Below are 23,598 nucleotides of genomic sequence, written 5' to 3' on the forward strand. Positions count from 1 at the left end.
AGTCTCGAGTGATCACACAAACGTAGCAGTTAGGTAGATGCCCATTAGTTCCCTAATTGAACTACTCCTACCTGCCCGATGGACGTAGTTAATTGTATCGTGCTACACGCGATATTCTAATTTATGTTACGTCGTAGGTATGGCTGACCCGAAGTAGTTGTGAGCCGCCGCATCCTCGGATTTAATGACTGTTGTGGTATGTTCGCATATCTAGGAATGGCGACAAGGTCAGAGGCTTCCAGACTACCCGTACTTCTCGCGTTATGAGCAGCAATAACGCAGCTAATATGAGAGCTGCCCTTGCATATGCTATTATTGTAATTAACCCGGGCATTTGAATTGAAATTCGGGAGAAGAAACTTTACGAAGTAGAAAAAATTGATGGGAAATATGGTGTCAGTTCGGCGGTGGGAACTCGGTGTTTATGGTATGGGGGAGGGGATCCACCATTCAAGTAAGTGGCAAAGTTATCTAAAAGAAGCTCATGTCTTGATAGGAAAGTTTTTTTGTAATAAGTTGATAGGTATCTATAAATAGTTACCTAGGTAGCTAAGGGTTTCCAATGCTCCTTAAGTGGATTTCAAGACATGCGCACGAGTAAGACAAAGGGATTGGTAAGCTCAGATTCGAAGTATTATGGCCTAAGTATACTCATCCGTGGTAATGCAAGAGTTTCTATGTGGTATTGCGATGTAGAAGAGATTCTTAGGAACGTTAGACGATGTGTAGGTAGATAGACAGGGGAAATAGGGAAGAATAGCGACGTAGCTATCATAAGAACATAAGAACACAATACATAAAATAAAACGACGCAATCTAATTTATAATCTCGATGTAAGAACGACTGAAGCTAGTTATATCCCAAGAGTCAAATGTATCGGCGATACTTGAACTCAATAGTTGCAAATACCACCGTACTCTTCATTCATAGTCCACGTTCCTGCAAGGCCATGCTCCACAAGCGGTTCATCCAAAATCTCGGCCTTCTCTTCTTTTCCGAGGAAGAAATCATTTTGACCAGAGACTTTGGTCTGTCGGCTCATAAACTTCTTGGCCCATACCTCGACCGATGGTTCGCCAGTCTCGTCGCGAGCTTGCTTGAGGAACGGAATCAGGGCTGTCCCACCGGTGCCCTTTACCCTCTTATGCTTCTCGTTCCGGGAGGCGGTTGCCAAGTTGGTTGGAAGGTTCTGCCGAGTTCTGACGACTTCGGGACTACGGGAGCGACTGCGTGCCCTGTTCTCTCTAGAAGGTAGGATAATATAACGCGTGACGATGGCAATATGGATGTCACGGAATGCGCGAAGCATGGCAAGACACGCGTCATACGCAATGCTCAACGAGCGGTCGGAAGCAGCACGACTTTCGACGAACTCTCGAATATTAGCAACAGCCCCGACATCATTCAAGAAACGGGCATGAGACCCCGGCATGTAACGGCGCATATCCCGGATAAAATTGTGCTGAGGCACAAAGCTTCTCCCCTCACGCTCCGATTCAGATGACGGGTCAGGCTTCTCACCAGTAGGCCGATGCTCGATGCCGAGGATAATGTCAAAGAATTGGATAAGGCTACTCTGGGCATTGCTAGGTCCACTGTACTGGACGTATTCGGATTTCCCCGAACCGTCATCGTACATGACGCCGTGCGGCAAGCCTGCCTCGGCCATGTTTTTACTACCAGCAAGGAAAGTACGAATACGGCGATAGAAAAAGCCAGGGTCGCAGCTCTCATGCATGCGACGCAATAACTCGCCAAGATCATCGAGGCGCTCGGCGAAGGCACGTAGACAACGTGTCACGGTTGCGCTATCACCTTGTCGAGCGGCGGCAACTGCTGCCAGCATCAAAGGAATGATGGGACCGCCACGAGCTTCGATAGCCACGGAGACGAGATAGAACCATGACTCATCGAGCGATCCTGTGAAGGTGAGTAAGGTAGCGATATTGTCAAGATCGTCAATCTCTTCGTCGATAAATAGGGGCTTGAAGTTCCACAACACCGAAGCGGCGTAAGTAGACACGGGCGGAATTTCAAGGTGCTCGCAAATATCCAGCAGCGGAACGGAGATGCTCGGCGGCACTCGATCACAAGGAGTTTCACCTCCCCAGATGTAGCCATGAGCGAAAAAGGTGAGGAGCATGTAGGCTCTCCTCCATTCTGCGTCATGTTCCAGACCGATGGTGGAGAGGACGGGAAGACGGTCAACGACTCCCCGAAGACGTTTGCTGAGGATCAAATTCTGGAAATTAGCGCCAATTGACTCCCACTTGTTGTAATAGGGGTCGGGGAGCCTCGTCAAAGGCAAGACGTCGGGTAAGAAGCCATGCTTTGGCGAGATTCCATAATCGGATAAGACTGGAATAGGGGGTCTCATCACGGCGGAGATGTTGTATCTTGAAGTAGCGCAAGATATACGGTGGGGATCGTGATATCCGGTTGACGGTGTTGTGTGTCGGCAGGCAGTGAAGCACGTAACCTACTGCGCGACCAATGGAGGATTTAACTTGGCAATCGACTCCTCTCAAGCAAATAAACTAGATATTAAGTCTAATTCCTGACGCAAGGAGTATACAGATATTATCCCGTAATACTCCTCAGCCGTGCGAGACTACCGGTAAGTTGCGGGCATGCGATTTGGGTTGAGGGAAAAGGGTTAGGGGTTGAGGATGAAGATAACGATGACGATGACGAGAGAGGCTTTGGAGGTATTTAGGATTAATTGACTTAAGAAGAATGGGTACGACAGAAGACCAAAATAAAGAGAAGGGAGCAGAGTTTAATACTTAGGAGCAAACTTGTAAGTTTTCTTCCTCAGGCAGGTTTCGGAATTGCCGTGCTAATGGATGTTAGAATTCATTAGTAATGAATCATGTACTCATCAACCAGGTTTGATAAAAGAGGGAAATAGATAATACAACTAGGTTAAATAGCTCTCAGTAATAGACTAAGACGGATTATAAATTGCGAAAGAGTCCGTCTTGTAATATGGGGACATAACATGGTCAACATTGAATAAAAGGGTAGAAAAGGTACGGTAGAAAAGGCACATGTCCACATTGCCCACATGCCATACTTTACCTGCGGGTAACATGGCGCCATTAAACCTTCCGTCTAGCCCATGTCCGAGTGATTGGGCAGATCTAGATCTAAACGGGAGAGACTAGACACTAGTGGCTGCATTTTTTTCTCATTATAATAACACGATGCTGATAATGATGGTGTGTAGGCAGGTACGTAGGTTGGTGCGTTAGGAAGTTGAATAGAGAGTCCACGCTCAGTTTTCGTTCACAAAGGAACCGATGCCGGCGATGTGCCATTTATCGGGTATTGTCGCACAAAAATATATGTCTAAACGTTCTGATCGGCTGATTCATAATGCCGCAAGGGTTCTTTTGCAGGAAATCCTTGAAGGTGCATGTCTTGCACTCTTGCTCTAGCTTGCGTGCTTTGAAGATGTAAAAAAGTAACAGGGAGTGGGATTGTAAAAGAACTGGAGACAATCTTTAGCATTCGTGCTCTATTAAATCATTACCTAATGACGTCTGCGGCAAACCCGGGATTTTATCGGCTTATTATCAGGTACCTATGTATATCATCCATGGATACTTACCTAGGTACATAGGTAGGTACGAAGTACAAACCGGTACTTTGTACACTTGCATGTTAAGCTAAAAATGAGGGGATAATCGATATTGATTGGCTAGAAATCTCACAGCCTTGGCGGACACCAAACGCATCCATGAATCGAATCATAAGGCACAAGGTTTCGTACCTCGTACCACATGTGTAGTTCCCGTTTTGTTACCTTGTTACTCCGATTATCTAACCTCAACACCAACTTATTATCATGACGTTACGGCCTCAACGATAACCTGCTGTTTACGAACCTCAACATGGTCGTCCAGCAGCATGTGCTAAATTGGTTATATAGCGTTCTGACAAGTGTAAGATTATGTCAATATTTCATCGGGGTATTGATCGGACTTGAATCTAACAGCTTCAATCGCATAGGAATACCAAGATGTCAATCGAACGTATAACGATGTAGCCCAGGCACTGTCTCAATACCCTTCGCTGTCCCCGAGGACAGATGTCCATAGTATGCATATATCTATTTGGCATTTATGAATATCAATTGTCCTGTCTACTTTCTAACAAGCACCAGCTTTCGACAATGGCGTGTCTGCCCTCCTCTTACACCTCTCCGGTACCATCCCCGTCATATTCCGTGGGACCACATACCGATTTCCTATCTCGTTATGGATACCACACGCCTACCCACGAGAGGCACCTCTTGGATATGTTACGCCTGCCGAGAACATGATGGTACGGCCTGGTCAACATGTCGACCCTCAGGGACGTATATATCATCCCTACTTGGTGGGCTGGGCAGAATTTTGGGATGTGAGTGCACGATTTATATCGGTCGACATCCTGGCATGTATCTGGCTGTGTATACTGATTAAGCTATCAAGAAATCTTCTCTACTAGACTTCATTGCAATACTCAGGGACATATTTGCAAAGGAGCCTCCAGTGGTCTCTCGGCAGCAAGCCCATATTGCACCTATACATCAATCTGCTCCGACTCCAACACCCCCACCAGTTCCGCCTTTGCCTCCGGACATATCGAGACAACCCCTCCAGCAGATCTCCTCCTCACACATAAACGATTCGAGACCGCCCCCGCCTCCTCCTAAAGATAGTGACCTACCTCAGGTAATATCTGGGCCATCTACCGTCATGGACGGGCCTCCACGACCACCTCTGCCAGATGAGTTCCGGCGACAATCTAGTCAGTACAGTACTCCAGCAGGGGCAAGCCCAACACCGCAGTTGAATCGAATGTCCAGATACGACGCCGCCCCTCCACTACCACCCCAACAAGCCCCGCCTCAGCCAACCCAATCGTATCAACAACCACCCCCGAACCTACAATATCAGCCTCAACCTCAGCAACAGCAACAACATGCGTATCTGCATGTCGACCCTTCGACTGGGCTCGCACCGCAAGATTCCCGCCGCGTATCTATAATATCCCCTGTCACTCCCATCCCCTACAACCCAGCTGCCCCTCCTGGGTCGTCATCATACGGCGGTCCACCACCGAACTGGCAACATCCCGTACAACAACAGCCCCCGGCGCAACCAAAGCCCAAGCCACTCCCACCCCCTGACCTAATGGACGAGCCTTTCTCCCTTGCCCTTCCTTCCTCTTCGGCAACCAACCTTTCCCCTCCCCCCATCCCTCCCAACCCCGAGAAAGACGCTCTGCTACGACAACTCGCCTCGACTCTCCACAGCCTACGTCAGCGCGCCCGCTCGCACAACGAATCTTCTCTCTTGGGTCTAGCCGCGCAACGTAACGCCATGCTGGCTGCGCTTCAAAACCTGCAATCCGACTCCGCCTCTCTAACTCCTCTCACCTCCATGCTTGCCTCCAACACGTCCATCCTCCAGAACTCCCTGCAGGAAGCGGATCGCGTGATATCTAGCGCGCAAACTCGCGAGCCCCCTCCCATCGACGATTTATTAGTCGCCCCCACTGTCGCCGCGAATCAGTTATACGACGTTGTTGCCGAGGAGCGAGCGCTAGGCGACGCTATCTTCGTGCTGGGGAGAGCAGTCGAGCGCGGCAGGATTAGCCCTGCCGTATTCGCCAAGACCACCCGCAGCCTAGCCCGTGAGTGGTTCTTGAAGAAGGCACTTGCGAGGAAGATAGGGAGGGGTATGGGGCTTGCTGGGTAAATAGCTTCCTAGGTAGGTACCTTGGAGATGGGAAATGTGGATAAGCTATTATTTAGGTCTTAGGGTTAAGTTGGTAACCTCCTTTTGCGTTGATCTTGCTCAGTAACAATGGTAGTTACAGGGAATGGGTCGCCATAACAGGATCACGCGGAAGTAAACAAACTAGTGAGATGTACCGAGGTCTCGGATGGGTTCATCATAAACGAACCCTATGATAAACTACGACGACGACGATGACAACGATAACCGACCAAGAGATTACGCAGTCAATTAGACAGCTGACTAGCTGTTCAGGTATACCAAGAAATAAATGAGAGGACTCGTTTCTGATATCTTGAATTACAATCTGATAACTTCTTCTCTCGCGCCAACTGCTGGTTAACTCATATCCAGCGCCTTAGGTATAGCGTCTCCCTTGTGCCGGTTCGTATTTCCCCTGTGGCCAAATGGCCGATTGACCAGTACTACTTTACCACCAGGGTATCCAATACTCGATAAGTACCTCACAATAACCACGTTCACGGCCCGCGGCTCCCGTAACCGTCACCTTTTTGACTCCTCGGTTTTACGATAGACCTTGGAATTATTATGAGCCTAGTAGCCGACCTTGTTCGTACGCCCTTCCCCAAACGGCACTCCAACGCTGTATTAAAAGTAGAAACCAGCGTTATGTCACCGCGTCAGTGATTAGACGGCCCAGCAGCGCCGATGCCAGATCCGGAGCTTGCACCCACTCCCTTGCCTAGCTTGATTCCGCTGCTCGCCTTTTCCTTATACATATTGACAAGCTTCTTGACCTGACCTGGCCGTCTCGGCTTCGGATGTCGGAGCTTAACATCGTTGATTTGGCGCACGACGAACCCCGAAGCTGTCTTCTTGCTCCAACTGCTTTCCTTTTTTTTCCCTTCGACTTCTTTCTGCTTCCCTTTATCTTGCGTAGTCACCACTTCTTTTCCGTCGTTATCGCTGCGTTTGTTTCCCGTCACCTTTCCTTTGCCTTTGAACTTTGCTTTCTCTTCCCTTTTCTGGTCTCTCTGTTCTCGGCGAAGCTGCTTTTCCTCTTGGCGGCGTCGCTTGCGTTCTGCCACCGTTTGTTGCGATACTACTCTGGATAGAGTATTTGGATCACCACGAGGAGTAATTGAGGACGAAGACTGAAGAACATCCCCCGCCGGCGACTTGGTCCTATATCGCGTTGCCTTGGATAATAGGGAACCATCGAATCCGAAGTCGTCAAATTCATCCGTACAACCTAAGCTATCAGACATCCGAGCTAGGAATGGGAATGTCTTACTTATCGACACATCGCGTGATGGTGATCGCTTACGGGCCGGATGGGGTGCTTGGTTTTCGGTCTCCGCAACTAGGTCATCGTTGATACTGTCGCTTGATTTGCTACTAGATGAGGTAGTCGGAGAACGAACTACTTCAGATGAACGGTATAAATAGTAACTCAATATGTCTGAGCGGCGATATCGCAACCGGCGACGTAACGAGCTTAACCCGCTACCGAGATCAGCATCATAGTTACTGGGTCCTGTTTGTTCTTCACCGGCTGATCGAACAAAAGAACTGGATATTCGTCGCCATAACTCGACACTCCGTTGTCTGAATGGCCGCCAACTACCTCGAGTCTTTACCTGCTTGGCGTCGCTCTCTTTTCTCTTGAGGGAAGAACTCATATTAGCACCATATGAATCAGCCCGGAAAGATGAAGCCGAGCTAGGGGCTGGAGGGCCACGCTCTAGACGTTCAAACTGCTGGATGCGACCTTTGACAGGAGAGCCCTGCTCAGCCGACATATTTTCGTCCGATTCTTCCGGTTCTATATCGAAGCGTGCTTTGTGTTTCATCGAGATCGCGTTACCTAATGCCCCCGGTGCTGCAAAATCACAGGAGAAGTCATTGGTTGAGATTGCCGTGGTTAGCTTAGGGGGCGATATCCTCTTGGGCGGAGAAATATGTGTAGTCGATGTGGCTGCCGATCCAGCTGGATCGTATCTCGTAACAGGGACCCCCTCCACTTCTACTTTTGGCTTATTTCGGGATCGACTTTGCCAGAAGGACTTAAAAGGGTTAGGTGATGCGCATCGAGCTGGAGTTCGTTCAAATAACCTTCGAAGATCCGATACTTTCCCCGTACATCTTAGGACAGCCCCCGACTTGGATGCAGGCTTCTGCGTGACTCTATTGCTATCCCGTGGCACAGTTTCCTCATGAAGAAGCGGTCCGTCGCCTCTTATTTCATCGTGGAAATTTCCAATTGAGCTAGTGGACAGAAATGGATGGATTGAATCTGTAAAGGGATAAATTTTTCCGCCGCCCGTTTCTGGAAAACGGTACGCATTGGTTGCATAGGCTTCATCTGGCTCCATGGCGTCATATTCGAATGAGGTGGTCCCGTCCAAGTTGTGGGTATCTCTTTGACGGAATCGGCTGCTTTTTGGCAACGAAACTCTCGGTGTATGCTTTATGGTATCAATACTATTCTGCGTAAGCAATGACTGTTCTGAACATTGATTCTTGAAATTTAGATGCGTGGTCTGTCCCGTAGTACCAGATGGCTGAATATGTGCTCCTTTATTATTCCTCGCTGTTTGAATCGAAGGAGTGCTGTCTTGCTGAATTGACCCCGAGGATAGGGGCATTTCATCGCCGTTCCGAGGTGTGCAATCTGGTATTTTCTCTGTGGATTGTTTTGGTTTAGAAGGTGTCTGAGGTGAAACCTTAGGTGACTGCAATCCTTTTTCGAAGGATTTACGGAGATCTGCTACACTCGGTTGCTCCCTCCTCACGGGAATCCTCGAGATGGATGACAATTTACGTTTCTCGGCTGGGGACTGCTCGACCAGGTGATCACTTTTCTTGTCAATGCCGCCTCTCACTTGTCGTGGATACTTGACAGGGCTAGCTGACGAGGTGGCCTGTAACTCCGACTTAGCCGGGGAGTTTTGCTGGGAGGGTTTCACCCTTGGACTATGTTGCGTGGACGAGCCAGCCAAATTAGGCATCGATTTCTGGGTCTCTGGTTCTTCTAATGTCGGCTCCGCAAGTTTAGGGAAGGGAGAATACGCTACATGCTTAGTTTCTTCTAACTCTTATAATGGATATTCTATGGATGTACTTACTGCTTTTGTGTTCAAATAACCTTCTACGGTCTGAGATGAGCCTGGGATCCTATCCAGGACGTCTGCCTGCCTGAGAATTGGTATCATGAGATAGATCATTGCTATAATCATCTTGGGAGTCCCGAGTTGGCGAATCTTGTTTTTTCGGTGGTCTCTTTTCTCCCTCGGCCGATGCTATTTCCTTGTCTTTCTTCTGGGATCGAGAAACCGCCTCAGGGCTATGGTCCCCTATCATTGACTTGAACAGAGTGCTCACCGGAAGTTTCGACCTGTTTCCTATGGGAGGCGGTGACACGATCTGTCTTGGGGATAAATCAGCGGGATTTTTAGCAAGGTTGTGATTTTGTATGAAAGTGGTATTTTTCGATTCCTTGGACGAGCTCCCGGTTTTAACTAGCGTTGCCTGGCCTCGGGGTATCCCATTAGGCTTGATTTTAAATGCAGAAATACTCTCAGTGCTATTCACCGCATCCAAGATCTCGAACTTCGACACAAGCGACCCCAGTTTCGGGGCAGGAGGGCGGCACTGCGACGGTGCCTTAGTGATGGCCGCCTGAGGTGGATGTGGGATGATATCTTTGTGGATAACAGTGTCAGTCAAATCGTCCTCCGTTGTCGACGTATGTTCGTGATCAACAGAATTGGATCCATCAAAATTTGCATCTGTTCTGCGTCGCGGGAGACGTAGTGGCGCTGGTTGAAGCTCAAGACTCAAATCATGAGAATCTTCGGAGATAGAAGAAGAGCTAGTTGTTGGGCTCGGACCAACAGACGCCATTGGTAAGTTCTATAATGCAAAATACGAAAACTTCCCAAGAAGTCCAAGATCTCGAGAGCTTAGGACATTATATCCATTCAAGCAGAGCTTAGGATGCCTCTCGGGAAGGTTGGCACGTCTAAGATTACGACTCCTCGCAAAACGAAAAAAATCCAACTAGGAAGAGAGCCGTCTTAGATGAAACTTCTAACCACCGCTAAAGTGGCGCACTTGGTTGGTATTTCCATAGATGAAGATATTGAAGATCTTAAAGTTAGGAAACTACAGCCCTATGAAACACTGGCTGACACGTTGTTATGGAGCAAGAATTGGAGGCTACGATCTAGGTTGAGTACAGCAAGCGCGATTATGATTAAGGGGTAAGCGATAACGGATACTCCGATGGGCTTCGCTAACCTGACCCATAAACCGGTAAATTTCAGGAGAGACTCCTTCATTCACCAATGTTTTGTTTACTGGTAGACTTGGTCAATCTCCGGCATTCAGAGACAATATCTACACCCTCTAAGGCGTTTTAATGAATTAAAAAAATGTTACAATATAACCTCCACACTTTCAGTTTATGCCAATTTGACAAAAGAATAGACAGGGAAAAGAACCAGTTAATTCATACTGGAAACATTTTTTATTAATATCTAGGTAGGTAGGAGAAAATGTTAACATCGTAGCATCCTGGGCGCCTTATGTAAACTTCATCCTCGCAATGGCAAATGAAACATTCATTATTACGTGCCTAATCATATAATGGTTCTTAGTATCTCATTTCTTTAGATACACGGAAGAAGCTGATACGTGTTCGTTTGATACCTAGTATATGAAAACCTGATGAAGGAAATAATGTTCCGCTCGTAAGCATCGCTGAACATTCAACCGCCATTAACTTACCGGCTCACAGTCGGAGTAGGCGACTACTAGCCGCGGATAAAGTCCTACTCAGCGATCACGTTTTACATTTTCCCCGCATAATGTCAGGGGTCGAGCTGGCTATTCGCATTGGTTATATACGAATTATATACGCGAAAATTTGGTTATTAGTTCACTCTGTAGGTAGGTATAGATCTATAGATCGAACGTGAGCCTTACGTTCGCGTGTATATGCATAGGTACCTACCTACCTAGGTATGTTAAGTATAAAATCACATCACACTCACCATACTTGAAATATCGAGTGATAAATACCTACCTACACGAAAAGAAATACAGCAGAAATAGGACACGTAATGGCAGAAGATATTTATACGATCCAAAAGGAAGCCTCACGCCTCCTTACGTCGGTTCTGCTCACAGATGCGCGCCTGCAAATCCCAGAGTCCGTCAAGTCTGCGTCTAAACGCACCTCCTTCGACCCCTCGGCCCTCGCCACTCCTTTTCTACCCGCTCCTATAAAGTGTACTGAACTGAGCACTGCACTATGGGCACTTCTAGCCACATTCGGGAACGCCATCTGCGCTGAGCGGTACGGTCTGAGTGAACAGAAGGTTGTAATCAATAGCGACGTCGCCTCTATCTTCCTCATCTCGTTCTGGTTGATGAGGGTTGGCGGGAAACCTATATCCGACTCGGAGTTGGTGAAGCGGTACTCTATTTATGATACCACGAACCAATTCACCCTCTGGCGCCGACTCGTTACGAACTTATATCCGACGCGCGACGGGCGCTGGTTTCATCTACATGGGGGCTTGAACTCTGATAGGAGTCTGCGGATGCTTGGGCTGCCAACTCATAAGGATGTTGCCGATGAGATGGAGGCTGTCAAAGGGCTTTCCGAAGGGGTACAGCAATTTGACGCGGAGTGGCTAGATATCGAGGCTAACGAATATTGGAGACAAGCAGGCGGAATCTGTTTCACGCCCGAGGAGTACCGCAAGACCGAACAAGGCAAGGCGATAGCTGACGACGCTCTGTATTTACTAGAAGAATTCCACGGCGAGAATCTACCACCAGTACCATGGCCCAGAGTTGATACAAAGACATATAGGCCCTTGGAAGGCATAAAGATTGTCGATCTCACAAGAGCCATTGCCGGTCCAACGATCGGGAAGCTCGCAGCCTTGTTCGGTGCTACCGTGGTCAGGGTATCGAACATGAAACTACCGGATCTGGGCATCGTGCTATTCGAAAGTAACATGGGTAAACGGGATGCGCACCTCGACCTAAAAGCCGAGGAAGGGCGAAAGGCGCTATTGAACTTAATAGAAGACGCCGACGTTGTGCTCGACGGGTACCGCCCTGGTGCATTAGAAAAACTCGGGTTCGGTCCCACTTACGTGCACGAGGTGGCTAGGAGACGAGGGAAGGGTATAGTGTACGCTCGGGAGAACTGTTATGGCTGGAAGGGGCCGTGGATGCATCGAAGCGGCTGGCAGCAGATCAGCGACGCTGTGACGGGGGTAGCGTGGTTGTTCGCTCGGATGTGGAACGTAGACGAGCCCATGATGCCATTCCTGCCTAACTCCGACTTCCAGACCGGGATCGTAGGCTGCATAGGGGTCATGAATGCGCTGGATAAGAGAGCGAAGAAGGGTGGGAATTATCTGGTATCGATGTCACTAAACCAACTCAACAGTTTCTTGATATCGCTCGGGACCCAGAGCCCGGAAGTACAGCAATCGCTGCGTGAAATGTGGCCAGATATGAAACTACGGCATTATGATGATATACACAGGCAAATGAGAGTGGTGAGCTACTTACCTGCGTGAGATTAAAGAGCTCGAGGTTCAACTTGCTAACTTTCACCTGATAGTTACTGAGCGACTTGCCAAAGGTGAAGCCGCAGCTGTTGAATCCTAAATATTTTACAACTATCAAAGCCGAACTCGGCGTACCTGACGAGGAGATCGCGTTCGTCGGACCAGCGGCCACGTATGATACGACGAAGCTAGGCTACGATTTAGGGAGCTGTTTAAGAGGAACACACGAAGCGAAATGGCCGGATGAGGGATAGGACTGGTCTAGTCAACGCTATCGTCATTATTAGCATTTTATATAAAAGAAGTAATAGTGGGTATCAATTCATGCATATGTACTTGTAAAAACCGACCGCAATTAAGAATGCCATCGGCCTCTTTAGAGAGGAGGCTTCATCACAAGTCCAGGGTCATTAAACCCTACCCACGAAGTGCCTTCGTAATCGCTCTCTGCGTTCTCATCTTCGTCTTCATCCATCTGTTCCGGGCTATATTCGTCATATATTTCAGCTTCTATAGCCTCTACCTCAGCTAATGATCCCTGAACTGGCGGCACAGAAGGAGGAAATACCGAAGGCGTCGCGGTGGCATGTGTCGGAGTCTGAGAGGTAGGTAGTCTACTGTCGGGTAGGCTAGGTGTTCCATTCACGCCTTGTTCGTCGAGGATATGGTCCCTAGGTGAATCGCGAGCATTCTCTGCCTCTATAGTCATAAGTGCTGCCTCCCACTGTTTCACCTCGGCTTTCATCCGCCTCCGCGACCGAGGCGACCACGAACGAATTAGACGTAGCTTGTCGCCGAATGCCTCTGCGGAGATGCTCTGCGCGGTGGGTTTGCGAATCATATGACCGTAGTCCGGCTTATACCTCGCTCTGGAATTGAGGTTATTCTCGGACACGAGCTTGGGCCTCCGCCCGGGTGGTTTCATCGGAGTGGGATTCTTGAGCTTCATAGATGATCTGGCTATCCGGCTTTTCGCCACCAACTCCTCATCGTCGATCGGGAGGTTTGTGCATTTCTTATGCTGATTTTGATAGGTACAGTTAGCACAAGCGTGCTTCAAGCTACTTAGACCGAGGACGGGAGGAGGCGCTACAACACAATGCGCGTAAGGACCATTTTTTAATCGGCAATTCCTGCACGGATTCGGGTTGACCTGGCCTGATAGATAAATCATCAAAGAACTGTAGTCGATCGCTGTTCTGGGTTTGAATCCTCCTTGCTGCCGGTAGGGATTCCACTCAGCCGGACGTAAGGATGGTTGTTCCGACAGAGCTTGAGCAAGCGGGTGAATAGGTAGAAGAATGTCCTTCGACTCCTCCGGCAAAGTTTGTAGCACGCCTTGCCAGGCGGTTAGGCCACTTAGACTACCTGGGTCATTGACTTCTCTCTCTCCGCCTCCAGTCGCGTGGGTAGGACTAGCGCTCCGGTCATTATCTGTGGGGGAATGTGAGTTATGGCAACGGGGACAGACGCACGGGTTGATAGAATGCTCACGGCTAGCTTGGGTATGATCGGGCGAAGTGCTGCGTTGCGAATACCACTTTGCCGCGGCTGCATTTATTATGGAGCGAAAGTCGGGATCTGTTTGATTATCTGCCATCGTGAAGACGAAAATGTGTAGATATGTAAATATGTAAATACCAATATGGGATTGTGTTCACAACAATACAAAGGTGGGAGTTGGTTGCTGAAGATACCTCGAATCCTCGAAATGTCTAAGACGGGGAATGCAGCGATGAAGAATTTGAGATCTACACCCGAGGGGAAAATGGGAATTTATATTTGAATCTAAACAACAAATGGACTTATTACCTAGTACTTTAGATGGTTAATAAGAAGTTTTCGATTGAACGAATTCAAGATCGAGGACAAAGGCTTAGTTAGTTTTAGTCACAATGCAATGCTCATGTTCATGAATGTCTATGAATGTTCAACATTGAATGTTCATAACATGGATTGTTACGAATACAAGGGACTTTAAAATCTTAAGCTCCATAACGTTGAATGTCTGTGCGTCGGTGGGTGTTGGAGCACTCGAGGGCAGGAGGGATGTAAGAGAAGTCACTCGGGGGTACCTCCCTAATGTTACTATCAGTAACTTGAGCGTGATATCCTGAAGGCGAATGGATAATTGGATACTTTAAGTGTACTTGAGCGGATATCCGGATCAATCACATAAAAAGCACTGGGCATGATGCTTCCGCAAACTACTCAGGTACCTAGATACATGCATGTCTGTACGAAGTTCATGGGTGGTTCATGCCCAGTGTTATCTTATCTATAACAAGCCTGAAAATGTCCTTCTTCCAAACGCGGTTTTCAGCAGCACATACCTAGTACAATCGATTGAAGATAGGTACCTACCTAGGCACCTGCATATTAAGTATTCTCCAAAGTTTGTTATATATGAGATCGGAAGTTACCTACCTAGTAGGCATACCTGATTCTACTAGACGAGTTCACCAGCTGCGGACATAACCGCTACTTTCAGTTTCGTGCCGCCTACGACTCATGAAGTTAAGGCCTTTCCGTCCGAGACCGATATTGAAGGCGACGCGCATGGAATAATACTGGCTTGCCCGTAACTGTCGAGTCTCAATCCGCGATTTTCCCTGCCATATCTAGCTCATCTGTAACCTTATCATAGAAGCCTAACTTCCCATTTTGATAACTCGTCAAAGAATAGGCTAGAGCCAAACCCTTCTCGTTGCTAAGGCAGGTAGAGAGTACATTGTCCTCATCTTCTGCTAATTTGACCATCTCCGCATAGTTATTCCGGCTTTTCCACCGTTCCTTTCCTTCCTCGTCTACCGGTTGTCCGTCTTCGTCGTAATTTTCAGGCAAGTCGAACGAGGTGGGCATGGCATTCAAGAACTCTGGGAACGTTATAAGCTCTAAAGGCAAGGTGTGCGCACCTTCCCAATCAATAATACCGAGAACTTCGAAATCTTTATCGACAACAATATTACTATGGAAGAAGTCGGCATGGGAGAGTGGGAAGGGTCCGTGATCGTTATGCGATAATCGGCTGGCCATTCCCTTAATTCGAGAAGGGAACTCCTTGATGGCTGTAAGGACTTGATCTGCTGGGCCTCCTCTCATACCCAGCAGGATTTTATCCTTTCCAAGTGGGAATTTGGTGTGCTCCGCCCAAGCTTCGAAGAATGATGTTGCCGTATCGAACGGCCCGCCGATATCTGGAAATGGGCCAATATCATATTCACCATCTTCCCTTTTAAAGATGGTCCCTATCTTAGGGAAACGTAAGGCGGTCATTTGCACCTGTTTTCTAATTAGAGGTAATTTACTAATAAAAACGACTTAACTTACGTGGCATTTGGCTACTGAGCGATAGAAGCCTTGACGGTAGGCCGAAGGGATTCGGCCTCTATGCACATCATACCCGCCTGCGGAATCCATAGCAGTATTCCCAGGCAAGAATTCCATCAGGATGAAAGGGGCACCGATAGGATTTTTCTCGTCGACTTCATATGCAAATAAACGGGGTACCGGAAGATCAGATCGCTCTTTGATCAATTGCATAGTATCTACCTCGCTACGCAACTTGGATAAGTCGCCGGTAGACTTGCGCAAGCTGATCCGGGCGATCCATCGAGTCTGGTCCGAGAACTGAAGTAAACGAACAAGATTGTTTAACCCATTAGTAGTCTTGTCGAGAAACACGCAAGGTAATCCATTATTTAAGCTTGAAGCCAGTCGGCAGATGTTATCCCAGTCTACTCGTTGAATAGTATCTTGTACGGGATTGATGTGAGCCTTTAATGAACTGTAATCGGCTATGTTCCAGTTGAGTGTATCGATCAGTGGTGGGTTCGACAGCATAACGACAGTGTTGAAGTTTAGGTAAGCTCAACTCCTGCTAAGCTTACCTACTAAGTAGTATCCTTCAATGTTTTATCTTCTCTTAGTAAGGGAACGAAACAAAATACTAACATATCCATTATAGATGCAATCAGAACTAGGTACCTACATTTCCAGCGCAGAGACTCCAACCTCGAAGCACCCCACTAAAAATGCACAGTACTCCAACATCTGGATCCCTCGCAGATGGTCTTTTCACATCGTGAGGGGTATAATCTATTTTGAGACCAACATGCTCTTCTAGCTTCTCTCTCAGCAAATCATGATTATCCGTTGAAGTCCTTTCCTCGTACTAAGTATTTAAATACATATGAAGTCACAATCCCTGCCCGACGAAGAAAGCGAGCCGTCGTATCAAAGTTTAAACGATCACCCTCTTTATCTCTTGCAAGACTAGGAGAGGATGACTATTATTAGGAAGTTCTTCATGGGTTCGAAAATCCGAAGTCAAAAAATGGACTTTGAATGTTCAAACACGTGTGGGTGTTCGTCTTTCGAATTGATACCTACCTAGGTACTAATAAATATAACTCATACATAGCCTTATTCTTCAGATCAAGCCAATCTTGACACCAACCGTCTAATCAAACTCGAAACCTTCTGTCTGAGGGCGATGACTTGAGATTCTTTCTCTTCCGACGACTCGGTCTTTGACCTTTTCCATCCGAGTGCCGCGAGCCACCGGAGGATGCCCTGGGGCTCTTTCGTCCGTGAAGACCCAGCCGCAGCCGCCCTCTTCTCAATATCGACCAGCTGTGGCGCTAGGTCTCCGATGGATTGTTTCGCTGACCTATACGTCAACCCTAATACTTTCTCGACTTCTGGAGCGCTGCACTCGTAGAACCCCTCTGGCTTTGTCGTCTTCTCCGGTTCGCCAATTGGAATTGTGTCTCTCTTCTCCGGTAGCGTCTCTCGTAGTATGTTACTGATGCCTTGCATGCTCAGCTCACCTCCTACGGGGAACCACCGCTTATTTGCAGCCTCGGGAACTGTCATAGCGAGAAGGTGGGCGCGCGCGAGATCGCGAACATCAATCCACACATAGACGAATGTTGGGGGTACAGGATCACTCGCTTTCAAGCTGGAGCTGATAAACGAGTTATAAATCCACGAACAGGTCTCGCCTAGCTGATCCGGTTTCGTGTATTGAGACGGGTCGACCAGAGGCCCAAAGACCGCGGGCGGATTCAACGTCGCCAGTTCAAACTTAACTTCATTCTCTTTCACGAAGTCCCACGCCGCCTTCTCCGCAAACTTTTTGCTGGCCGGGTACGTGATCAAGGGGTTCTCAGTGACTGACGCTTCTTCGAGAGTAACAATGTTCCAGTCTTCACACGTGTAAGTTCTGGCTGGGTTCGAAATAGGGTCGGTGTGCATAGAGCCAATAGCCGCAAACGACGACGTAATGGTCACGCGTTTTACGCTTGGTGCTACTCGAGTTATACTCTTCAAGATCTCCGTCGTGCCTTTGATGGCGGGATCCAGGAATACTTCGCCTTTAACCGGGCGCAAGAAGAAAGGAGAGGCCGTATGCATGACAGTGTCGAAGGGTGGATGGGATACTAAGACATCGTCGAAAGAGCCGGCAACCGTGATGTCTGGCACGACACCAAAGTCTAGCTGCGGCGTATCTACGTATCTACCGAAGGTTTTCTTCAGGCTATCGACCTTAGATTGCGAACGAACTACGGCACGCACCGAGTGCCCAGCTTCGAGAAGCTGTGAAAGGATATGCTGTGCGATATAGCCGTTTGCTCCCGTAAGGAGAACACGATGCGGCCTTTCCATCGTGGAAGTTTCGTATTTGAAAGGTAGCGAGAGGCCCAAGGAGGTACGCAGCTCTTTTCGGCGTTAAGACACTTAGGGGATGCTATGAGAAAAATAAGAAGCTTTTAGGGGGGATGATATTAAGGTGATCGAGAGACGAAAACTCCCAGCCGCCATACGGCAATGGCGAAATTTATATACGCGTCTGGCATGGACCACGCTGCTTGTAGCTCATCCAATCTACCTAGGTCAACCCGAACGAAATAAAATTCACATGGAAGTTACGATTACAACTTGGTTGGTTAACCTCGTGCTTCATACCTGCTTGGTTGCATTGCAGCCAACTCTTGGAATGATCCTTCGAGATAAGCTTTAGCGAAAGATCACCTGGGCTCGATGTCCGGGACCCGTTAGATGTTGTAGACTGTCGTCCCCATACTGTTGCGACTTTAGAAGTTAAACCGACTTTGCTGATCCCACGATTCGGTTGATAGTTTCTCTTCAGCCGTTCACACGTTGTCACCATACCATACCTAGGTAGGTAGAGGCTGCTAGTAAGTTAAACTAAGACAATAAAGAGCTACGTAAGATAACTGACTCGGGCATAGCTCTCTTGACAAGTTTATGATTAGTCTACCATCTACTAATAAACCCTTGGTATCGATCAGCAGTGCTTCCCGATATTCTTCGGCTCGTGACTGTTCATCTCGCACCATCATCCGAAATCTAGACAACCAAGGTCCGTCAAATATAGCGGAGTTCTCCTTACCGTTAACCATGCTCCGATAGTTGGAATCGCGCGTTGGATGCCAAGCCTAGGTTGGAAGCTCTTCGAAAAGGCTAACGAATTCCCGCAAAACCTACTTAGGTGCCTGTCTACTCTTCCCGACACGCCTCTAATGCTTCCAATACTCCACAAGGCGTCGGCCCATGAAGCTAAGGCACATCTGGGCGCAAATGGGATCTGTCCGCTCTCGAGTCAAGATAAGTTGCCAATTAAGCGTATCACCTACCTAGTAAACTGGCAGTTGGCAACACCACCCTCGCATGTAACTAATTTAGCAGCAACGGTATATGAGGCTTTGCTGAACAGGACTAGGAAACTTGCGTGGTGCTCAATCGACCTGTTGAATCTGTTACTCTCGTTGTTAACTGCCAGTCTAAGAAGTAATCCTGAGACCTCAGTCCCTACAGTCGATGTATGTCAGCCCCTCAAATGCGACATTCCTCTTCTGGTCACCCCCCCAAGCATTTACCGAAGCGCTGGGTGGGATGTCCCTGGTTGTTTCCATTCCCACGTGCGAATAGAGTTAGCTCCGACGTTCATCAATACTAGATATTGCTTAGTCTACTTCCAAACGGAGTATAAAAGTCTTAGCACATCATATCGACCCACCGTTCCGAGTTTAATCGAACATGAGGCCACTCCTTTTAGGCATAGGAGAATAAAAAATAGCTCCTTTTGGGGATTGGCGAATCTCATAGCACTTGTCTTAGTTTCATTGAACCAGACCACACTAGCTACCCGAGCATTGATAGCGTCAAAGCTGAAAGCAAATGATAAGGTATCCCGTTCACATGTGCCCTATCTTTGAATGGTCTAATATTGTTTACTATATTTTATTGTTAGATATATGGAAATACCGTAGGCTCCTTAGGTGACGCCCGGACTCTTTGGTTGCGTCAGCTAAGAAACATTCTTTGCATGTAAGATTTGATGAATAATTTGAAGCCATTTTGGTGGCAAGTGGTGATCGCGAACACGGTATATTTACAATACACTCCTTTGCTGATATGACGTATGGACCTTGTGCTTCTTACCTAATATTGAATCTCCTTCGTAAGCCTCATCATTTCCAATACTAACACTCTCCCCTGAGCTTAGGTAATCATCAACTTCCAGGTATTAGGTATCGCGATATATCGTTCCCACATCACAATGGGAATGGATACCTGCATTTATTCGGGCCCGCCGCTCTCTCTCTCCATTACAATTTCCCTTTCTCTAGACATACCTGACTCATAAGACGCGCCCTTGGAACTGAGGTGCTTATCATAAAGCGGAACCAACATGTGAGGAAACAAAGATGTTCCTATGCTGGTAGCTCTGCAGTACTGTCGCTTGTGGAACGTAGTATATGGGTATCCATAGATATAAGAATTCCCCTTTTATTCATTCTATTTCAAATAGAAAGCTGAACTTCCATTTCGCAGGGTACCATCTATTAGTCATTGGAAAGAACAAACTTTTGGTAGGGCTGTGACACTCTTATCAGTATCGAGGTCACCTAAAGGCGGATCATAACTTATCGAAACGTATGCGAAAGGAATCTATGAAGTATGAAGGTAGGCCGACGTAGGTACTGCTATGATTCTCCCTTGAAACGTGATACGTGAGAATTTTCAGACATCTGGTCTTCCTCCAGGTTGGTAGCTAGGTAGAGGTCTATGAGGTCGGGATTCGGTCCGTAGAGCCCCCCGTGAGGGTCCTGTTGGCCGCTAGCCCGGAGCAGGACAGGTAAAGAGCTTCACCTGTATGTATACCATGTTCTCTATAGCGAGAATAGTTAGGAGCTCCTCGCGCAACAACGTCGTCGTTTCCTAGCCTTTTGGTTCCGCCTCTTGGCAAGAATATTTTCGTTGAAAGGGACGTCAAAGGAGAGTAGGGCTTACATTAAGGGATCCTGGCGAAGTAAAATACCTTATATACCTAGGTAGGTAATTACGTATCACGGACCATGGATTTAGGCAAGGAAAGAGTTGTATGAACCTGAATACCTAGTAATTACCTACTTATTTAATAATACTCTTATTAGGAAGATGCTACATGTCATGTTTGATGAAAGTTCGACTTCATGATTTTAGCAAGAAAAGCACCTGAAATAACATTTATATCGGTGTACAAGTGGTTGCCAATTTAGCAGGATCGGAGCTCAACCCGTAGAGATCTTTAAGAGCCTATAAAGAGGCCCGGGTACGTGTGTTAGTTGCTAGCCCTGGAGTAGAGTAATAATAGAGAAAGAGCTTCATCTGCACCTGATATATATCGTGTTCCGCCTCATGACAATGTCGAAACGTCGGGCTATCGATATATTATCTACGCGTCGCAAGAAATCTAATCATAAGTGGGATCTATGTAGGTACCTAGATATTGTTGTTGAAAAAGAGCAGATACAGACCCCTCACTGTATCCACCAGGAGCCTCAGTACCTACCGAACCTGATAAAATTTAGTGACCCACACGGAGTTTCCCGAATAGGAATATGCCTCGGAGGGTGGAGCAGAACTAGAGCCTAGAGGCAAAGCATGCATAGGTAGGTACCTACCTAACTAGTAGGTATTGTACCTGGCACATATTTTTACAACCTCTTTCACTAATAAAACATTCAATTGCCTGGATATCAAATGCGATACCGAACATACTACCGACGTAAAACTAACTACCTAGTAGGTACCCAACCTGGAATACCCATAATACCCACTCCTAGCAGGGTATCAAGACTAAGACGACATGTTGAAAAACAAAGTACTTGTTGATATCTTCACCACTTTCGCTGGTTGAACGATGCTTTTTCCAAAGCGTCCGCCTGAATACTCCAGATTTTAGTGCCATGCTTTATGAGCGCCGACCCAAAATTCTCAAGCAGCTCATCCACACCGAGATCTTCATTCATGAATCCTCGCTTATACTCCTCATCGGAGCCGAACGTAGCAATCTTCCAAACCTTCTTCCAATTATTGATCTCTTGAATAGCTTTAGGGTGGCGGCTCTGAATATCAGTAGCTACCATATAAAAGGACGACCGCTTAGCATGACCTCTTTGGGGTTTCACAAGTTTGACCGTCGAAAATTGGTGAAACTTCCATACGAGATTCACGGTGTCCCACGCTTCAAGCTTGTGGAGGAGTACAATCATCGTTCCGCCGGGCTTGAGGTGCTCGAGACCGAGAGCTAACTGTGTGGTCGAGAGCCTCTTAGCCTCTCTGTTCTCGCGATATGGAGCTCTCGGATGGACCCTAAGGACTTGGCCATCACACAGGACAAGATCAAATAGATTATCCGGTTCGAATTGTCGCGGCAAGAAGTTTCCCGCATCCGGGTGGTCTTTAGGAATCTCTTCAACCCCCATGTCCGCTGCGAGCATCGTAATGTCCATAAGCCTCTGCTCGACAGTTGAAGAATTCGGCACAAGAATCGTATGCCCACCAGCGGAAATGGGTAGACTGAATGCCAGCGCTTCGGCGCCGGGGTTCTTGCTCAAAGCCGTCGCAAGGAACCCACCCGGAGCCATACACATGTCTAGAATTCTCGCTCGGCTCCTAGGCTCTGAAAGAAGATTTCGCCGTATCGCAAATGCATTGGTGTATTGATGAAGCTCGTTTCCAATATTTCTCATCAGCTTGTAGAAAAACGTCGCTGTATGTTCATTCGCTTGGTCGGCGCTCTGTCGTAACTGTTGGAAATACGCATCGCCCTCGGGGCTTTCCCATCCCTAGGTGACATTAGAATCGCCAATGATCGCCGAATAAAAGTACACCGAGCCGGACTAACCTTCTGTCGAATCTCGCTCACTCTGCGAAATTCGGCGCTCCTCTCTCGCAGATATTCCACGATGGTTTCACTGGGATGGGCACGTTCCATCGGCTGACCATGAGTAATCTCAGGCTCCGGTCGAGCCTGATCATTGAAAAGGAGAGAGTACATGTTTCTCACTGATCTTACAACTGTATTTCCATCCATACCCGTTTCTGTTATTCCCTGACGTCGATAAGGTTGTATATCCACACGCAATCAGGTCTGAATGTACTTCACGGGACTTTGTATCGAGAGAATGAAATAATGGACACCGTCTAGCTTTGAAGGTGTGGGGAATTCAGTAATATTGAATATTATGAAACAGCTGACATCTTATGTTAGGCATGATTGCATACATATGTATCCCATTGGCTAAGTAATATATTTCATTTGTTAACAGCGTCGATGTTTGTGCGTCAGATGCTGTGTACTTTCTGCCTTGAATGTAACAGCTTCCATCCTGTCAACATATCATAACGAAATGTGTACCTATGCAGTGGCAACGGAATTGATACGCACTTTGAATGAAATGAAGAATTATGGAAAATCTGTGAAGTCCAAGCTACCAGATTACGGATCGATTATAAGATCACTCCTTTATTTTGAATGATTCTACTTACGTAGCATATCATGCTACCCAGATACGTAGGTACATAAAATAAATAACGACCTAGATGATAAGATTATCCTTATGTTTACTTATCGTATAATATACCTTCTGGTTAACGGTGATTATGCGCAGCCAGCGCCCGAAAATTACTTGGGCTGTCTTAAGGTTCAAATGACTCGGTCCTACCAAAGCCTGATATTGAAAGTCGAAGCATTAAAGAAAACGGTGGCTGCTACTGGGCGCCCTAAGGGATTCATTTGGGGAGTATGAGTTCGTACCTAGGTATGGAGAAGCTGATAGGAACGGTTTAATCCTCATCTCCCAGGGTTAGGGTTAGGGTTAGGGTTAGGGTTAGGGTTAGGGTTAGGGTTAGGGTTAGGGTTAGGGTTAGGGTTAGGGTTAGGGTTAGGGTTAGG

The 23,598-nt window shown here is 47.4% G+C and overlaps 9 protein-coding genes across 9 annotated transcripts; 2 read left to right on the top strand and 7 right to left on the bottom strand.

Annotated features, from left to right (window-relative positions):
• Positions 1-679: 679 nt before the first annotated feature.
• Positions 680-2,728, bottom strand: GGS22DRAFT_82283 (Indoleamine 2,3-dioxygenase). Its single transcript, XM_047968194.1, has one exon. The coding sequence runs from the start codon at positions 2,376-2,378 to the stop codon at positions 894-896; it is 1,485 nt and encodes a 494-aa protein (XP_047814543.1). The 5' UTR covers positions 2,379-2,728; the 3' UTR covers positions 680-893.
• Positions 2,729-3,819: 1,091 nt separating this feature from the next.
• On the top strand, positions 3,820-6,091 carry GGS22DRAFT_82294 (UEV-domain-containing protein). The gene is made up of 4 exons (XM_047968196.1): positions 3,820-3,948; positions 4,016-4,103; positions 4,170-4,408; positions 4,480-6,091. The coding sequence occupies exons 1-4, from the start codon at positions 3,898-3,900 to the stop codon at positions 5,749-5,751; spliced, it is 1,650 nt and encodes a 549-aa protein (XP_047814544.1). The 5' UTR covers positions 3,820-3,897; the 3' UTR covers positions 5,752-6,091.
• GGS22DRAFT_82291 (uncharacterized protein) lies at positions 6,092-8,845 on the bottom strand. Its single transcript, XM_047968195.1, has one exon. The coding sequence runs from the start codon at positions 8,760-8,762 to the stop codon at positions 6,432-6,434; it is 2,331 nt and encodes a 776-aa protein (XP_047814545.1). The 5' UTR covers positions 8,763-8,845; the 3' UTR covers positions 6,092-6,431.
• Positions 8,846-9,657, bottom strand: GGS22DRAFT_197436 (uncharacterized protein; the record flags this gene model as incomplete). Its single annotated transcript, XM_047965975.1, has 1 exon — positions 8,846-9,657. One exon carries the CDS (start codon positions 9,655-9,657, stop codon positions 8,929-8,931), a length of 729 nt encoding a protein of 242 aa, XP_047814546.1. The 3' UTR covers positions 8,846-8,928.
• Positions 9,658-10,815: 1,158 nt separating this feature from the next.
• GGS22DRAFT_82333 (CoA-transferase family III) lies at positions 10,816-12,662 on the top strand. Its single transcript, XM_047968198.1, has 2 exons — positions 10,816-12,335; positions 12,401-12,662. The coding sequence occupies exons 1-2, from the start codon at positions 10,878-10,880 to the stop codon at positions 12,599-12,601; spliced, it is 1,659 nt and encodes a 552-aa protein (XP_047814547.1). The 5' UTR covers positions 10,816-10,877; the 3' UTR covers positions 12,602-12,662.
• Positions 12,553-14,296, bottom strand: GGS22DRAFT_82321 (uncharacterized protein). Its single transcript, XM_047968197.1, has 3 exons — positions 13,842-14,296; positions 12,684-13,781; positions 12,553-12,618 (listed from the first exon to the last, which is right to left on the bottom strand). Exons 1-2 carry the CDS (start codon positions 13,945-13,947, stop codon positions 12,724-12,726), a joined length of 1,164 nt encoding a protein of 387 aa, XP_047814548.1. The 5' UTR covers positions 13,948-14,296; the 3' UTR covers positions 12,553-12,618; positions 12,684-12,723.
• A 238-nt stretch (positions 14,297-14,534) lies between these two features.
• On the bottom strand, positions 14,535-16,314 carry GGS22DRAFT_174588 (kinase-like domain-containing protein). The gene is made up of 2 exons (XM_047963118.1): positions 15,678-16,314; positions 14,535-15,629 (listed from the first exon to the last, which is right to left on the bottom strand). Exons 1-2 carry the CDS (start codon positions 16,188-16,190, stop codon positions 14,943-14,945), a joined length of 1,200 nt encoding a protein of 399 aa, XP_047814549.1. The 5' UTR covers positions 16,191-16,314; the 3' UTR covers positions 14,535-14,942.
• GGS22DRAFT_174591 (putative NADPH-dependent methylglyoxal reductase GRE2) lies at positions 16,315-18,310 on the bottom strand. The gene is made up of 2 exons (XM_047963119.1): positions 16,784-18,310; positions 16,315-16,708 (listed from the first exon to the last, which is right to left on the bottom strand). Exon 1 carries the CDS (start codon positions 18,015-18,017, stop codon positions 16,785-16,787), a length of 1,233 nt encoding a protein of 410 aa, XP_047814550.1. The 5' UTR covers positions 18,018-18,310; the 3' UTR covers positions 16,315-16,708; position 16,784.
• A 3,041-nt stretch (positions 18,311-21,351) lies between these two features.
• GGS22DRAFT_174593 (uncharacterized protein) lies at positions 21,352-22,821 on the bottom strand. Its single transcript, XM_047963120.1, has 2 exons — positions 22,549-22,821; positions 21,352-22,489 (listed from the first exon to the last, which is right to left on the bottom strand). Exons 1-2 carry the CDS (start codon positions 22,735-22,737, stop codon positions 21,539-21,541), a joined length of 1,140 nt encoding a protein of 379 aa, XP_047814551.1. The 5' UTR covers positions 22,738-22,821; the 3' UTR covers positions 21,352-21,538.
• Positions 22,822-23,598: the final 777 nt, after the last annotated feature.

Source organism: Annulohypoxylon maeteangense, assembly GCF_022496945.1.
Source record: "Annulohypoxylon maeteangense strain CBS 123835 unplaced genomic scaffold GGS22scaffold_24, whole genome shotgun sequence".
In the NCBI taxonomy this organism is placed as follows: Eukaryota; Fungi; Ascomycota; class Sordariomycetes; order Xylariales; family Hypoxylaceae; genus Annulohypoxylon; species Annulohypoxylon maeteangense.

Excerpts from the sequence above, each read along its gene's own strand:
- GGS22DRAFT_82283 (XM_047968194.1), bottom strand. The coding sequence starts at position 2,378 with ATGAGACCCCCTATTCCAGTCTTATCCGATTATGGAATCTCGCCAAAG.
- GGS22DRAFT_82294 (XM_047968196.1), top strand. The coding sequence starts at position 3,898 with ATGGTCGTCCAGCAGCATGTGCTAAATTGGTTATATAGCGTTCTGACA. Across the intron at positions 4,104-4,169 it reads CCCGAGGACAGATGTCCATA|CTTTCGACAATGGCGTGTCT; the intron begins GTATGCATATAT and ends AACAAGCACCAG. Across the intron at positions 4,409-4,479 it reads GCTGGGCAGAATTTTGGGAT|AAATCTTCTCTACTAGACTT; the intron begins GTGAGTGCACGA and ends TAAGCTATCAAG.
- GGS22DRAFT_82291 (XM_047968195.1), bottom strand. The coding sequence starts at position 8,762 with ATGCCTAATTTGGCTGGCTCGTCCACGCAACATAGTCCAAGGGTGAAA.
- GGS22DRAFT_82333 (XM_047968198.1), top strand. The coding sequence starts at position 10,878 with ATGGCAGAAGATATTTATACGATCCAAAAGGAAGCCTCACGCCTCCTT. Across the intron at positions 12,336-12,400 it reads TACACAGGCAAATGAGAGTG|TTACTGAGCGACTTGCCAAA; the intron begins GTGAGCTACTTA and ends TTCACCTGATAG.
- GGS22DRAFT_82321 (XM_047968197.1), bottom strand. The coding sequence starts at position 13,947 with ATGGCAGATAATCAAACAGATCCCGACTTTCGCTCCATAATAAATGCA. Across the intron at positions 13,782-13,841 it reads CGATCATACCCAAGCTAGCC|ATAATGACCGGAGCGCTAGT; the intron begins GTGAGCATTCTA and ends ATTCCCCCACAG.
- GGS22DRAFT_174588 (XM_047963118.1), bottom strand. The coding sequence starts at position 16,190 with ATGCTGTCGAACCCACCACTGATCGATACACTCAACTGGAACATAGCC. Across the intron at positions 15,630-15,677 it reads GCTCAGTAGCCAAATGCCAC|GTGCAAATGACCGCCTTACG; the intron begins GTAAGTTAAGTC and ends ATTAGAAAACAG.
- GGS22DRAFT_174591 (XM_047963119.1), bottom strand. The coding sequence starts at position 18,017 with ATGGAAAGGCCGCATCGTGTTCTCCTTACGGGAGCAAACGGCTATATC.
- GGS22DRAFT_174593 (XM_047963120.1), bottom strand. The coding sequence starts at position 22,737 with ATGGATGGAAATACAGTTGTAAGATCAGTGAGAAACATGTACTCTCTC. Across the intron at positions 22,490-22,548 it reads TGAGCGAGATTCGACAGAAG|GGATGGGAAAGCCCCGAGGG; the intron begins GTTAGTCCGGCT and ends AATGTCACCTAG.